We start from the raw sequence: 15,434 nt of genomic DNA, 5'->3' as shown, positions 1-15,434 counted from the left end.
AGGATGATTGGCTGAAATCACACGTGACGTTTGCACCTGTCGTGTGGTACCCTTTATCTTTCAAAATGTTGGCCGGGTTGGGCACATCCTTGGCTCTGTAGGGGTTTTTTTTTTTGCAGACTTAGGACGGTTCTTCTCGGAAGCCCGTCTGGGTCCCTGTAGGGAGGAGCCCGGTTCTGGAGGACTTGGAAGTAACAGCCCCTGTGGGTTCAGACAGAAACTTCCAGGAACGATGTGCCCTGGGGCGGAGGTTATACTGGTGCCCATAATGGATGCCCACTCCCCACGGTGCTGGACAGGAAGGCTGTCGGGTGGACACGCCCTGGAGGACAAACAGAGGATCCCTCCTTTGCAGAGCTTCTGTGTCTCTTGGAGATGCCACAGGACCGCAGAAGTGTGGGCAACCCCGGGACTTAGGAAGGGGCATCCCCCTCTGGTACCCAGGATGGGTGGACGGCTCCAGGGGTAAATGCCCCTCGGGCCAGGGCTTAGCCAGGATGGTCCAGTCCAGACTGACAGTGGATTCATTTCCAGCCCAGTGTGCCCGGGGCTCGGGGCAGACTTAGCTGATTTGGGGGAACTGAAGGATTTTCTCATTCATCTCGTGGCTTGGTTTGTACACGAGGGTTTATCTTTGCTTTGTTCAAACGACAGTTCTGAAGGGATGGCTATTGGGGAGATTCTGAGTCAGCAGATGCCAATGGGCTTCCCAACTACAGGACTTCTCAGAGGGGAACCCTGTCGATGGTACTGTTGGTGTCCAGGAGGGTCTGCAGAGTTCCTGAAAACGATACGCCTGGGACCCTCCTCTGGGATATTAACTCCCCCCACCCCCTGCAGCCCCAAGGTGACTGGTTCAGAGGAGTTGGGTTAATAGGACAAACTGCTGCTCGCCCATCAAGTCTCATGGAAAACAGCCCCAGCTGTGTCCCGCAGAGGAGACGTCCAGGGGCCACGTCTAGCTAGACTTCATGCTCTGCATTTCTAAAACTTATTCCTAAAGAGAGCAATCAGGATTTTGCAAACGTTTGGTATTTCAGACGCGGAACATTTCTGCACTCGCTAGCGTGACATGGATAGAACCAGACCGCCTCTCTCTGGCTGTGGGGAACTCAGGAGAGAAGCTGAGGGTTTATCCACCCCAAGAATGATCTGTGTCCTGCCGGGCTGGTCAATATTTATCATTTATTCACACCAATATTGATTTATCTCGTTTCCCATCCCTGTGCCAGCACTCGGGTAGATTTGTAACCAGCCCTCAGGACTTCTGCTTTAGCTTTGTAGAAGTTGTCCCCGTGACGCGCGTGGATATATTTCTCAAGATCAAGAATTACTAAACATTATGTTTTTCCCTCCAAATAAATATGTCCGTGGTAACCCTGAAAAATCACAAAGATGCTTGCCTGGCCAGATATGTAGGAACCCAGTTTTCGGTATAGTTCTTCATTCGTTCATGAATCCGTATCCTAAGTCAGCATGGAGAGCCAGGGACCGGGTACCCTTAGAGCCAGTCTTCCCGGCAGTGGCCGCCATGGCCTTGGCACCGACAGGGAGGGTGGTCGAGAAAGCAGGGAGTCGGGGCCCAGTCCTCGGGGGAGGGACGCAGATGCCCGAATACTTTCCTTATTTACGTGCCCGGCGTTTCCTCCGAGAAAGAGGCGTCGGATGTGTCTCTTGGGAAACCGGTGACTCACCGTGCGTGCCTTTATCCTTGGAGGGTCGGATGTGAGTATGCGTGGACCACTCCTCATGAGCGCCTTCTGTTTCTCTCCCGGGGTCTGTGCCTCCCCGAGGGGACCGTTTCCCGCTGTGTCGTGCCTTCCGGGGCGCTCCTCCTGTCTTTGGGAGCGGAAGGCCCTTGGCTGCTCCTGTGCTGGTGGGGGAGCTCGCAGGGCTGTTGGACATGATTGATGCGGATTCCATAAGTGCCACAGGAGTACAGGAGGCTGCCCATCCCGTGTCCCCACTCAAGGGCCTCCTCCTTCCAAAGCCCTTCCTGAGCATCCAGGAAGTGGGTCCAAAAAATGCAGTGGTTTTCTAATTACCCAAATGCTCCAGCATCACTTAATTCAGGAGCTCTTTTTTTTTTTTAAATTTTTATTGGAGTAGAGTTGATTTACAATGTTGTGTTAGTTTCAGGTGTACAGCAAAGTGCATCAGTTATACATACACATGTATGCACTCTTTTTTAGATTCTTTTCCCATATAGGCCATTATAGAGTATTAAGTAGAGTTCCCTGTGCTATACAGTAGGTCCTCGTTGGTTATGCATTTTAAATATAGCCATATGTACATGTCAATCCCAATCTCTCAATTCATCCCCCACCTTCCTCCCTTGGTAACTATAAGTTTGTTCTCTACATCTGTGTGTCTGTATCTGCTTTGCACATAAGTTCATCTCTACCGTTTTTCTAGATTCCACATATAAGCAATATCATATGATGTTTGTCTTTCTCTGTCTGACTTACTTCACTCAGTATGATCATCTCTAGGTCCATCCACGTTGCTGCAAATGGTATTATTTCATTCTTTTTTTATGGCTCAGTAATATTCCATTGTATATATGTACCACATCTTGTTTATCCGTTCCTCTCTTGATGGACACTTAGGTTGCTTCCATGTCTTAGCTATTGTAAACAGCACTGCTGTGAACATTGGTGGGCATGTATCTTTTCGAACCAGAGTTTTGTCCGGATATATGCCCAGGCGTGTGATTGCTGGATCAGGCAGTAGCTCTATTTTTAGTTTTTTAAGGAACCTCCATCCTGTTCTCCATAGTGGCTGCACCAACTTACATTCCCACCAACAGTGTAAGAGGGTTCCCTTTTCTCCACACCCTCTCCGGCGTCTATTATGTATAGACTTTTCGATGATGGAGCAGTTTTATCCTCAGACTGTGCATGGGATGGGTTTTAGCCACTTTGCTCTGTAAGAGGGTGACATGTCCTCCCGTCTTTGCAATTTCTTTGATTGCCCTCTGGTTTCACGGTGAGTCAATGATAAAATTATCTCCTTTTCAGAAGGGTTTTCTGGGTGGGAGGAGATTTTGGTTTTGATGCACCCTCCCCGAGGGGGATGCACGCTCCTCCCGCCTTTCTTTGATGTCTTTTTGGAAATAGTGCAACACAGGAGCTCTTAGCAGAGTTGGGCGTTTCCGATCCCCTGGCCCCAGGTGTCCTGGCTGTGCTTATAGCGGGTCCGCAGGCGGTATTTCTAGTCCGAATAGTTGCTCGTTGGGGAAATACCCTCAGTAAGTGGTGGCATCTCTGCCGTGGCCATGGGGCGTGGGACGGTCTGTCCTCTGTGGTGACAGGGAGATGACAGTATTGGAAACAGGACGAGGGTGACCTGTGGACCTGTCCCCATGATGCTCTAGCCAGTGTTTTCTCCATTGACTTAAGGATGATTTTGGACACACTCGTGCTCTTTGAAGCTTGACATTTTCACTGGCCCAGGATGTGACTGTGCTCAGTACCCCTAAGCACTCAGCCCCAGCACCCGGGTCCTGCTGGGCTGACAAACACCTGGGTTCATTGCCACCCCCGGTCCTGCCTCGGATCACAGGCTTCCCTCCATCTATAGATTTTCCCCGAGACACGTGGACACCTCCTTTCCTGGTCGTGTTCTGTAGGTGGATTCAGAACCCTCATCCCTTTCCAGAATCTTCTATCCTTCTTTCCGAACATTTTTGCATTCCTCTGTTGACTGCCTTGGTTGCCCGCTTCCAGACGTCTTTACTTTTGCATTTTTAGTTCCGCTGATGGTAAGGTCTCTGGATTCCAAAGTTGTGGCAGACCCCAGCTCTGGAGGTAGGTTTCGTGGTCAGCCCTGGAGTGACGGTGGATTGTCTGCGAGAGTTTTCTAAGATGTTGCTCGTGTTCTGGACTTAAACCTTCATGTAGCCACTGGGCACCAGCTAGAATATACCCTTCTTTCTCTCTCTGTGTCTTTAATATCTTTCTCTCTCTCTTTCTTTCTCTTTCTCTGTCTTTATCTCTCTCTGTCTCTCTCTCTCTTTGTCTGTCTTTCTCTCTCTCTCTCATTCCCTGCTCCTCTCTTTTCCCCTGTAAGGCAAATAACTCACTCTCATCCTCTCCTGATTAGGACACATCTTTTTTTTTTTTTTCCTCTCTCTATAAGGAATAACACATGGTTTATTTTTAAGTAGAAGACTTTATTTTGAGTAATAATATACATATCATTCATGCCATTTACTTTTCACGGTGCGTCGCTATGTATGGAAGTAGACAGGGAAAAAATAAACGTTAGAAATACGTAAGCATGGAAATACACAGGCAAAGAAGATATTTGATATATTTCCATGAGCAAGCATCATAGGCCAGTATCCATTAGAAAAGCATGAAAACCATGCAAAGAGTCTGCCCACATCCCAGCAGGCAAGTGCAAACAGTACATGTTATAGTTTCTTGGGCACAAAACGTATACGTTTTCTTTGGATTGGAAACATCCTACAGACGAGTGGCTTGGCTTTTCTATGCAAGGCAAAAATTATCTATACAAGTAAAAACAGTGGGGGAATTTCCTGGCGGTGCACTGGTTAAGACTCCGTGCTTTCACTGCCGGGGCTCGGGTTTGATACCTGGTCGGGGAGCTAAGATCCCGCAAGCTGTGTGGCACAGCCAAAAAATTAAAAAAAAACACAAGTACAAAGTGTAGAAGCCACCTGTGACGATGAGATATTCCAGGCCACAGACGTGTGTCCACTCACCAATCAAATGCATCCATCAACGAGCAGATTTTTTTTTTGGCTGCGCTGTGCAGCTTTGCGGGATTTTAGTGCCCCAACCAGGGATCGAACCCATGCCCCCTGTGGTGGAAGCGTGGAGTCTCAACCACTGGACTGCCAGGGAAGTCCATAGCAGATATTTTTTATGGCTCCTTTTCCTCTGTTTCAGTTCGCAGAGGCTGCTGTTTTCACGGATGGTCACTAACAAGGATGACCATTTGAAGCCCTGATGTGACATCATCCCTTTATCCATTTAAAAAATACAAGTGCGGGGATGTGGGTGAACCGTTAAAATCTCTCCCTCAGCACCCGCCAGACGTTCAATAAATATTATTGTTGCAGTTAGATCTGCTACCCAGGGAGCTGTCCAGGACACTTTGCTTTAAAAATGGAAACCAGGGACTTCCCAGGGGGTCCAGTGGTTAAGACTTCGCCTTCCAATACAGGGGATGCGGGTTCGATCCCTGGTCGGCGAACTAAGATCCCACATGCCTTGTGGCCAAAAAACCAAAACATAAAACAGAAGTAATATCGTCACAGATTCAGTAAAAGACTTTTTAAAAAAATGGTCCACATTAAAAAAAAAAATCTTAAAAAGAAACCAACGTGATTACTCTCAGCATCTCACTTTATCGTGGGCTTAGTCATGGGCAGGGACCCCGGGAGTTTGGGGGTCCAGCCTCCATGGGGCTGTAGTCCTCACGCAGCTTCCCCGGTGGATGAACCCCAGGATGGGCTAGAAGCTTCTGGAACACGGTGGGTGGGCAGCTGTATGCGTGGCAGCGATGTCCTTGCTGTTGCTTTAAAAATGTGTTTTCCCCAACGATGCTATTTCCGCCCAGACCTTGCTCAGATGACCGTGATGATTTCCCAGCTCACCTTGAACTCGGGCTGTGCCCGGACCGTCCTCACTGTCGCTCGGGGTCGGTGAGTTTCTGCTAGAATCTGTCAGCAGAGCTTGTATGCAACGACGATCCGTGTTGGCATGTCCCCAGGGCTGCGTCATTGCTGCACATGTCCTGTCTCGTACATTCTCGTTAGCAAATACGTAATATGGAGTGGAGTGGATGGAAAAGGTACAGCTGTAAGGAGATCGGGGAGGGGTTGCCCTTCAGCTCAGGTCACCGTGAACCAGACCACGGGTGCCCCAGCGAAACTGAACACAGCTGAGTCCGGCTGTTCTGCCCCAGCGGGGTGAGATCCAGAGTTGGTGCAGCTGCACCAGCGTCTGGCTGACCCGAGCCTCCTGGCTGTTTTCTCTGCTGTCAGCGTCCAAGGAATCAGAGACCATCGTAAGCAAGTGACAACCAGCACCAGCTTCCTTTTACTGTATAATGTTGTCCTCAACTCACCAGGCTGAAGCCCGGGAAGTCACCGCGGGTTAACACCCCCAGATTCAGGCCATCATTCCTGCTGACCCCATGTCCCCTTCACATGCCCCTGCTCCGTGATGTGGGGCATTTTCCAGTGGATTTTGACACTTGGAAGGGCATGTCTAGTGGTTGCTGTTTTGTCCCAGGAGATGGAGCTCTCTAGCCTGGGCTTGACCGTTTCGGCTTGCACAGACCACTCCCCGATCCTAGTGGTTCAGAATAACCGTTTCCTTTTTTATTTTTTATTTATATTTATTGAAGTACAGTGGATGTACAATATTATATAAGGTACAGGTATACAATATAGCGATTCACAAGTTTTAAACATCATACTCCATTTGTAGGTGTTATGAAATATTGGCTATGTTCCCCGTGCTGTACGTATATCCTTCTAGCTTATTTATTTTATGCATAATAGTTTGTACCTCTTAATCCCCTCCCCCATCTTGCCCCTCCCCCTTCCCTCTCCTCACTGGGAACCACTGGTTTGTTCTCTACACCTGTGAATCGGCTTCTTTTTTGTTATATTCACTAGTTTGTTGCATTTTTTAGATTCCACATATAAGTGATATCCTATAGTATTGGTCTTTGTCTGGCTTATTTCACGAAGTATGATAATCTCTAGGTCCATCCACGTTGCTGCAAACGGCATTATTTCATTGTTTTTTTTATGGCTGAGTCGTATTCTATTGTGTATACGTACCACATCTTCTTTATCCATTCCTCTGTCTTTGGACACTTAGGTCCTCCCATGGGGTTGCACCTGGGCCGCCGTTGTCTGCCGGGTCAACCAGGGCCAGACGTCCAGGGTGGCTTTCTCCTGTGGCGGGAAACTGGTCCTGCCCGTTGCCTGGCCTCAGCTGAGCTGGTCGACCAGATCCCCACGTGTGGTCTCCTCACCAAAGTAGTGATCTTAGAACTGCCAGCCTTCTCTAGTGAAGCTGGCTGTGCCCAGAAAGACAGAATTCTGAAAAGCGGAAGCTCCGGGGTCTTTCTGAGCATGCCCTTGGACGTTGTACGACACTGTCACTGCCACTGCGTTCGACTCATGACAGCAGAGTTCACGAGGCTGCCAGGATTGGAGGAAAGCAATACAGACTCCGTCTCCTGAGGAAACGGGTGTCAAACGAATGTGCAGGCTGGTTGTCCAGCTGCTAGGAGGCTGCTGTCCCGTTCAACCAGCCTCACATCAGCCGAGTGCCCCAGATGCACGGGTCTGTCCTGCGCTGGGGGCTGCCTGCGCTGCCGGCACCGACAGAGCTCGTTGATCCAGCTCCGTCCCACTAACTGAGGCAATCACGGAAACGCATCACCAAGGAAGTGTGTGCATTTTCTCTAAATGCCAGACCTTATGTCCGCTTGACAACCAAAAAGCCTGTGTTTCTTCTGGATGACTTCTGAAGGGCACCCTGACATGCTCTTCAGAAACATTTTTAAAATTAAAAAAAAATTTTAATTTATTTTGGCCGTGCCATGTGGCATGTGGGATCTTAGTTTCCCAACCAGGGATCGAACCCACGTCCCCTGCATTCGAAGGTGGATTCTTTACCACCGGACCGCCAGGGAAGTCCAGAAACATTTTTTTTTAATGTTTTATTTATTTATTTATTTTTATATTTATTTTTGGCTGTGTTGGGTCTTCGTTTCTGTGCGAGGGCTTTCTCTAGTTGCGGCGAGTGGGGGCCACTCTTCATCGCGGTGCGTGGGCCTCTCACTATCGCGGCCTCTCTTGTTGCGGAGCACAGGCTCCAGACGCGCAGGCTCAGTAGTTGTGGCTCACGGGCCCAGTTGCTCCACGGCATGTGGGATCTTCCCAGACTAGGGCTCGAACCCGTGTCCCCTGCATCGGCAGGCAGATTCTCAACCACTGCGCCACCCGGGAAGCCCCCAACATTTTTTTATACCTTACTTTTTATTGACTACAAGACAACATTTTAGAATATTTTTGAGCCTAATATCATATAATCTCAACAAATTCATTTGACTGTGAAAATCGTAACAAAGTGTCTCATCTCAGAATGACACAAGTTTAGAGACCAGACATGCTGGGGAATATAGGTCTGTAGCTGAGGAAACCTATTTTTGGTTACATAGTGGTCCTGGGGAAAAAGAGAATCGTAGGGTTTAGAGTTAAACTAATGGATTTTAATTCTGTAGTAACCTAAATGGGAAAAGAATTTGAAAAAGAATAGATACACATACACGTATCACTGAATCACTTTGCTGTACACCTGAAACCAACACAACATTTTAATCAACTGTGCCCTAATATAAAAGTTAAAAATAAAAAAATAAAATCATCCTTTGACCTAAACAAAAAAAAAGGATTTTTAGTTCTAATTCTATAATTTACTGGCTGTGTGACCTTTGCCAAGCCACTTGACTTTTTGTTGTTTTAAATTTATTTTATTTATTTATTTATGGCTGTGTTGGGTCTTCGTTTCTGTGCGAGGGCTTTCTCTAGTTGTGGCAAGCGGGGGCCAGTCTTCATCGCGGTGCGCGGGCCTCTCACTGTCGCGGCCTCTCTTGTTGCGGAGCACAGGCTCCAGACGCGCAGGCTCAGTAGTTGTGGCTCACGGGCCTAGTTGCTCTGCGGCATGTGGGATCTTCCCAGACCAGGGCTCGAACCCGTGCCCCCTGCATTGACAGGCAGATTCTCAACCACTGCGCCACCAGGGAAGCCCGACTTTTTGTTGTTTTAATGGAAAGGCATTTTATTTTAAATATAGCTGTGTGAACCTGTCAGTCCCAAACTCCCAATCTGTTTTGTTCATCGAATTTTAGCGGCTGTAGGTATATTTGAACACACACTCCGTTGAGTGCCTAAGACACGTGTAGCTGGTTTTTCTCGTGTCTGTGGCCTCTGTCCATGCGGTGCCGTACTCATGATGTTTGACAGTCATCAGCGCAGGGGATAAAGTTTCAACGTCCCGGAGGTTTTTGGGGAGAGCTGGGTGTGGAGGGAAGAGGCGAGTGTGGCCAGGACGCCTGTGAGGGTGAGGCACCGCACACCTGAACTCCCCGTCTTCTCGTTTCTGCGTCTGGAGCCCCATCTCCCGTCTCGGTTCCTCTTCCATCCTTGTCTGTGGAAGCTGCCATCAGCCTGCAGCCTCCCTACAGCTTTGTTTTTTAAACGTTACCACCTTGCAACGCCCAGAGCACTTGGCCGGCGCTGTGAAAGCCAGAGCCTGAATCAGACGTTTTCTTTGCCTCAGGAACCTCAGAACCTGCAGTGGGGATGTATGGGGTCCTGAAACCCAGGGTGGATCCTAGCTGGGACCTGAGTGTGGAGGGACATGCAGTGTGGCCTGTGTGGCCCGGGAGGGGCCTTGCAGTGCAGCTGGGAAAACTGTCCACAGACATAGTTACTCAGACACGAATGCATGTACGGAGAATGACATGTAGAAATGCATACACGGGCACATACAAATATATATATATATATACACACACACACATATACAAATACAGAATATATACATGTAGAAATACACATCCATATAAAATACACATCAACAAACACATACAAATGCATATACGGAGAATGACATGTAGAAATGCATACACAGGCACATACAAATATATATATATATACACACACACACACATATACAAATACATAATATATACACATAGAAATACACATCCATATAAAATACACAACAAACACATACACATATACAAATGCATATTCAGAGAATTACATACAGAATTGCATATACCTGCAAATGCAAATATACGTGCATTATACAAATACAAAATATATACATGTAGAAATACACATCCATATAAAATACACACACATCAACAAACACATACATGTATACAAATGCATATGTGGAGAATTACATGTAGAAATGCATACACAGGCACATACAAATATATATATATATATATACACACACACATACACACATATACAAATACAAAATACACACATATAGAAATACACATCGATATAAAATACACATCAACAAACACGTATACAAATGCATATATAGAGAATTACATATAAAATCGCATACACAGGCACGTACAAATATATATATATATACACACACACACATATACAACTACATACATATAGAAATACATATCCATATAAAATACACGTCAACAAACACATATACAAATGCATACATGGAGAATTACATGTAGACATGCATACACAGGCACATACAAATATATATGTATACATATACGAATACGTCCATATAAAATACACACACATCAATAAACACATACACATATACAAATGCATATACAGAGAATTACATATAGAAATGCATATACAGCCACATACAAATGTACATATACATATGCAAATACAAATATGTCTATAATCCATGTAAACAAACATATCAATACAAACATAAACATATACACATATGCAAATGCATATACCCAGAGAAGTGTATACACATGCAACTACAAACACATGTACATATGCATACAAAAATATATATGCATATGTGCATAAAAATCATACACATATGCAAACAACTTGAAAATTAAAATATATATGCAAATACAAAAGCCTATGTGGATGAATATAAAACTGGAAATACACATATGCATGCATTGCACATAAACACATGTGCAAATGCATAGTTGACTGTGAACAGTTACACATAGGCAAATAACTCTGCTCATATACTTACAAATATGTACACATATACACATGCATATGCATGTGTTATATGCAAATGCAGGCATTCATGCAAGTACATATACACGTACATCTGCAATGCAAATTCTTAGACATGCATATACAATATATGCAAAAGAAAACACATGTATAAGTTGATAGGCATTTATAAACACGTGCATGCAAATACACAAATACACGTACAAACGCATAAACATGTATGTGTATAAATGTGTGCACGTGCACATGTGTGCAAATACATATAAACACATACACGATACACGTATGAATGCACAGACATATACAAATTCATCTAGAATAAGCATACGAATACACACAGAATTACATGCACGAATAAAATGCACACACACACACAGAGGCAGGCAGTACGCACACACACCTAGACACACACATAGACAAACACACGTGCAAGCCCGCTGGCTGCTCTAGGAGATGGAACCATATGGGCCGGGCATGTGTTCTGCCCATCACCTGTGTGCTGGCCTCTGTGGGAGGGACTTAGGGACAGGTATTTTGATGACCTTTGCCCCCACCAGAAGGCAGGCCTGAGTGTCCCAAACTGACGGGTAGAACGCACGGAGCCCCAGGACATGCTTCACAAATGTGTTTATGGACCAATGGCCGACAGGCTGGCTGGGGCCTGCAGTGGGGACGTTCCCCAAAGGGCGCCTGAGGGTGAATTCACTTCTGGGGTTCACCTGAATGAGGGGCTGCCATGGCAACGTGAGTTTGGGGAACAGGGCTCTGTCCACCCGCCTGTGGACCATAGGACAGCGTCACCCCCTGGTGTCCCAGCTGTGCTGCCCACGCCTCAGACCAGGCCCCTGGCATCTGCAGATGGCTGTTCCCATCCAGAAGAGTGACCGGCCCGGGGGACACTGTTGGGTGACTCAGGACAGTCTCACTTTCTGAGGGGGCTCCTGCTGTTTTTTTCGTCATTTACAAGCTCGGGACATCGAAGGGCAGAGTTTGAGAGCAGGAAGGGGTCTTGTTGGTCTTTTGGCATCTTCCCCATCGTGTACAGAGCAGGAAACTGAGGCAGGAAGGTGGGGTAGCAGCCAGGACCAGAGCCACCCTCCTGGCGCTGGGCAGGTACCCCGTCCACCTGGGGGGCAGCGCCACCATCCCGTCCCACCTCCTCCCCTCCCATCTCATCTCATCCCATGTCATCCAAACCATCTCATCTCCTCCCACCCCACCTCATCCCACCTCATCCCACCTCATCCCACCTCATCCCACCTCATCCCACCTCATCCCACCTCATCCCACCTCATCCCACCTCATCCCCTCCCATCCCATCCCATCCCATCCCATTCCATCCCATTCCATCCCATCCTCTCCCATTCCATCCCATCCCATCCCCTCCCATCCCCTCCCATTCCATGCCATCCCATCCTCATCCCACCTCATCCCATCCCACCTCATCCCATCCCATCCCATCCCATCCCATCCCATCCCATCCCATCCCATCCCCTCCCCTCCCCTCCCCTCCCCTCCCCTCCCCTCCCCTCCCCTCCCCTCCCCACCATCTCATCTCCTCCCATCCCACCTCATCCCATCCCATCCCATCCCACTCCATCCCACCCCATCCCACCCCATCCCATCCTCATCCCATCCTCATCCCATCCCCTCCCATTCCATCCCCTCCCATCCCATCTCCTCCCATCCCATTTCATCCCATCCCATTTCATCCCATCCCATCCCATGTCATCCAAACCATCTCATCTCCTCCCATCCCATCCTCATCTCCTCCCATCCCATCCTCATCTCCTCCCATCCCCTCCCCTCCCCTCCCCTCCCCTCCCCTCCCCTCCCCTCCCATCCCATCCCATCCCATCCCATCCCATCCCATCCTATCCCACCTCATCCCATCTCATCCCATCCCATCCCATCTTCTCACACCTCATCCCAGCTCATCTCCTCCCCTCCCGTCCCACCTAATCCCACCTCTTCCTCATCTCACCTCATCCCATCCCATCTCATCTCACCGTCCCTGACCCTCCTCTGTCCCCAGCTGGTGTAATGATGGTGCCGCAGAGGACCACCGAGGACGGCTTTGAGGAGCACTTTGGTGTGAACTACCTGGGGCACTTCCTGCTGACCAACCTCCTACTGGACACCCTGCGGGAGTCGGGCGCCCCCGGCCGCAGCGCGAGGGTGGTGACCGTGTCCTCGGCCACACACTACGTCGGGGAACTGAACTTGGACGACCTTCAGAGCAGGTGGGTGCCGGTTGCCAGGGGTCTCGGGTGCTGCCAGGGCGGTCAGGGTGACCCGTCACCACGACGCACTGGGCAAGGTGCTCGTCGCAGGTGATGGCGGCTCACACCCCCAAACGTTTGTCAATCAACCTGTCTCGAGGTGAAAGCTGTGCTGACTAACACAGGCAGACCTGGGAGACGCTGCGGGTTTGGTTCCAGACCACAGCAGTGAAGCAAATGTTGCAATGAAGCAAGTCACACAAATTTTTTTGCTTCCGAGTGCATCTAAAAGTGATGCTTACACTAGACTGTAGTCTAGTAAGTGTGCAATAGCATCATGTCTATGAAAACAACATACACACCTTCATTAAAAAATACCTTACTGCTAAAAAATGCTAACCATCCTCTGAGCGTACCGTTAGTCATAATCTTTTTGCAGTAGTAACATCAAAGATCCCTGATCAGAGATCACTGTAACAAATATAATAATAATGGAAAAGTTTAAAATACCGCGAGAATGACCAAAATGTGACACAGAGGCACAAAGCAAGCACATGATGTTGGGAAAATGGCGTCAATAGACTTACTCCACGCGGGGCAGCCCCAGACCTTCAATGTGTAAAAATACGCAATATCCGTGAAGCGCAGTAAAGTGAGGTCTGCCCGTATTAATAATTGTTAGCTAACTGGCACTCACACATCCATATCCGTCTATTTATATTTATACTTTGAGGTAAATCCTATTATTATCCTCATTTTACACTTGAAACTGAGAAGCATATATTTAAAAAAATTTATTTAATTGAAGTTTAGTTGATTTACAATGTTGTGTTCATTTCTGGTGTACAGCAAAGTGATTCCATTATACATATACGTACGTTTTTTTCCGCATTCTTTTCCATGGTGGTTTATCCCAGCATATTGAGTAGAGTTCCCTGTGCTCTACAGTAGGACCTTGTTGATTACCTATTTTATATATATTAGCGTGTATATTTTAATCCCAAACTCTCAGTCCTTCCCTCCCCCACCCCCTCCCCGTTGGCAACCACGAGTCTGTTCTCTGTGTCTGTGAGTCTGTTTCTGTTTGGTAGATAAATTCCTGTGTGTCATATTTTAGATGCCACACGTAAGTGCTATCCTACGCTATTTGTCTGTCTCGGACGTCTGGTCTCCAGCACTGGGGGAGGTTGAAGCCCTGTTGCTTTCAGCCCCCAGTTTGTGGATCACCTGTGCTGGGGCTGTAGGAGACCTTCAGGGTGAGTGGGTCTCGCGGAGGACCAGCCCGGTGGCCTCTGAGCCGGGCCAGGATGGGGTGTCACGGACCCTCTGGGGTCCTGATGGAGTTAACGGGCTGACTTCATTTCCTGCCGTTTCTGAGTTTTCCGCGTTTATTTCTCAGCACGTAGCTGTGCGTAGCCCTTTAGCCAGCCCGGGGCTTTCTGCACGGGGCGTGCATAGCAAGGAAGAAAGTGCAAAGGACCCTGAGCCTGGAGAGATTCTAATGTCGCCTCAAGCACTCACACAGCAGTGCGCCTGCTTCTACCCCTGGGCTCAACACCCTGTGTTTTAACTCCTGGGGTCCAGTCGTCCCTCAGAGGGGCGTCTTTGGACGGAGTGGTTCTCTCATCGGCATGGGTCCAGGCTCAGGGTCTGCAGACGGTATAGGATCGCCAAGTGTTTCCTGCATCTGATGGGGGCATGACTCCACACGGCTCGAAAAAAACAGCATCGTGACAAGGGGACCCGTGTACGGGGTGGGGTGCTTCTTTCAGGAATATTCTTGTCTTTTTCTCCTTTGAATACGGGTGTAGAAACATGCAAGAGAACGCAGATGTGTGCACCCATAGCTTCCTTTTTCTAAAATGAAGCTTTTTATGGCATCGCACAAAACTCTGACATTGCAGAGAAGTAATCTCATGGCCCGCAGGAGTGAGTGTGTCAGGAAGTGGTGGTAACTGCCCTCCTGTATTTGTTTACATTTTCCTGTGTCAAATCACATCAAAGGCATCTCGTTGTATCATTTTTTTCCCTAAATGGTTATCCAAAGGGGATGAGACCATTTAGGACCGTGGTTTTCAAGGTGGGGTCCCCAGATCAGCAGCATCTGTATCACCTGAGAAGTGATAGATGATACAGGTAGATGCTCAGACCACACACCCCCAACCTGTGAAATCAAAACTCTGGGGGTGGGAAAATAATCTGAAAAAATGTATGTACGTATACACACACATATATATACACATATATGTAACTGAATCACTTTGTAGTACACCTGAAACTACCACAATACTGTAAATCTTACTATGTATAAAATAGATAACTAATGAGAACCTACTGTATAGCACAGGGAACTCTCTACTCACTGCTCTGCGGTGACCTGAATGGGAAGGACATCCAAAAAAGGGGACATAAGTATACGTAGAGCCGATTCATTTTGCTGTACA

The 15,434-nt window shown here is 47.8% G+C and overlaps 1 protein-coding gene across 1 annotated transcript in view; it reads left to right on the top strand.

Annotated features, from left to right (window-relative positions):
- The window catches only part of LOC309653438 (polyprenol dehydrogenase-like), a 188,216-nt gene that overhangs the window by 141,707 nt on the left and 31,075 nt on the right, over window positions 1–15,434 (top strand). The window contains exon 5 of the mRNA XM_082448131.1: window positions 12,804–13,011. Within this exon, the coding sequence (XP_082304257.1) occupies window positions 12,804–13,011 (208 nt within the window). The remainder of the gene's footprint in view (window positions 1–12,803; window positions 13,012–15,434) is intronic.

Source organism: Balaenoptera physalus, assembly GCF_965194825.1.
Source record: "Balaenoptera physalus genome assembly, chromosome: Y".
Classification (NCBI taxonomy): Eukaryota; Metazoa; Chordata; class Mammalia; order Artiodactyla; family Balaenopteridae; genus Balaenoptera; species Balaenoptera physalus.
This window is presented reverse-complemented; position numbering and strand designations above follow the sequence as displayed.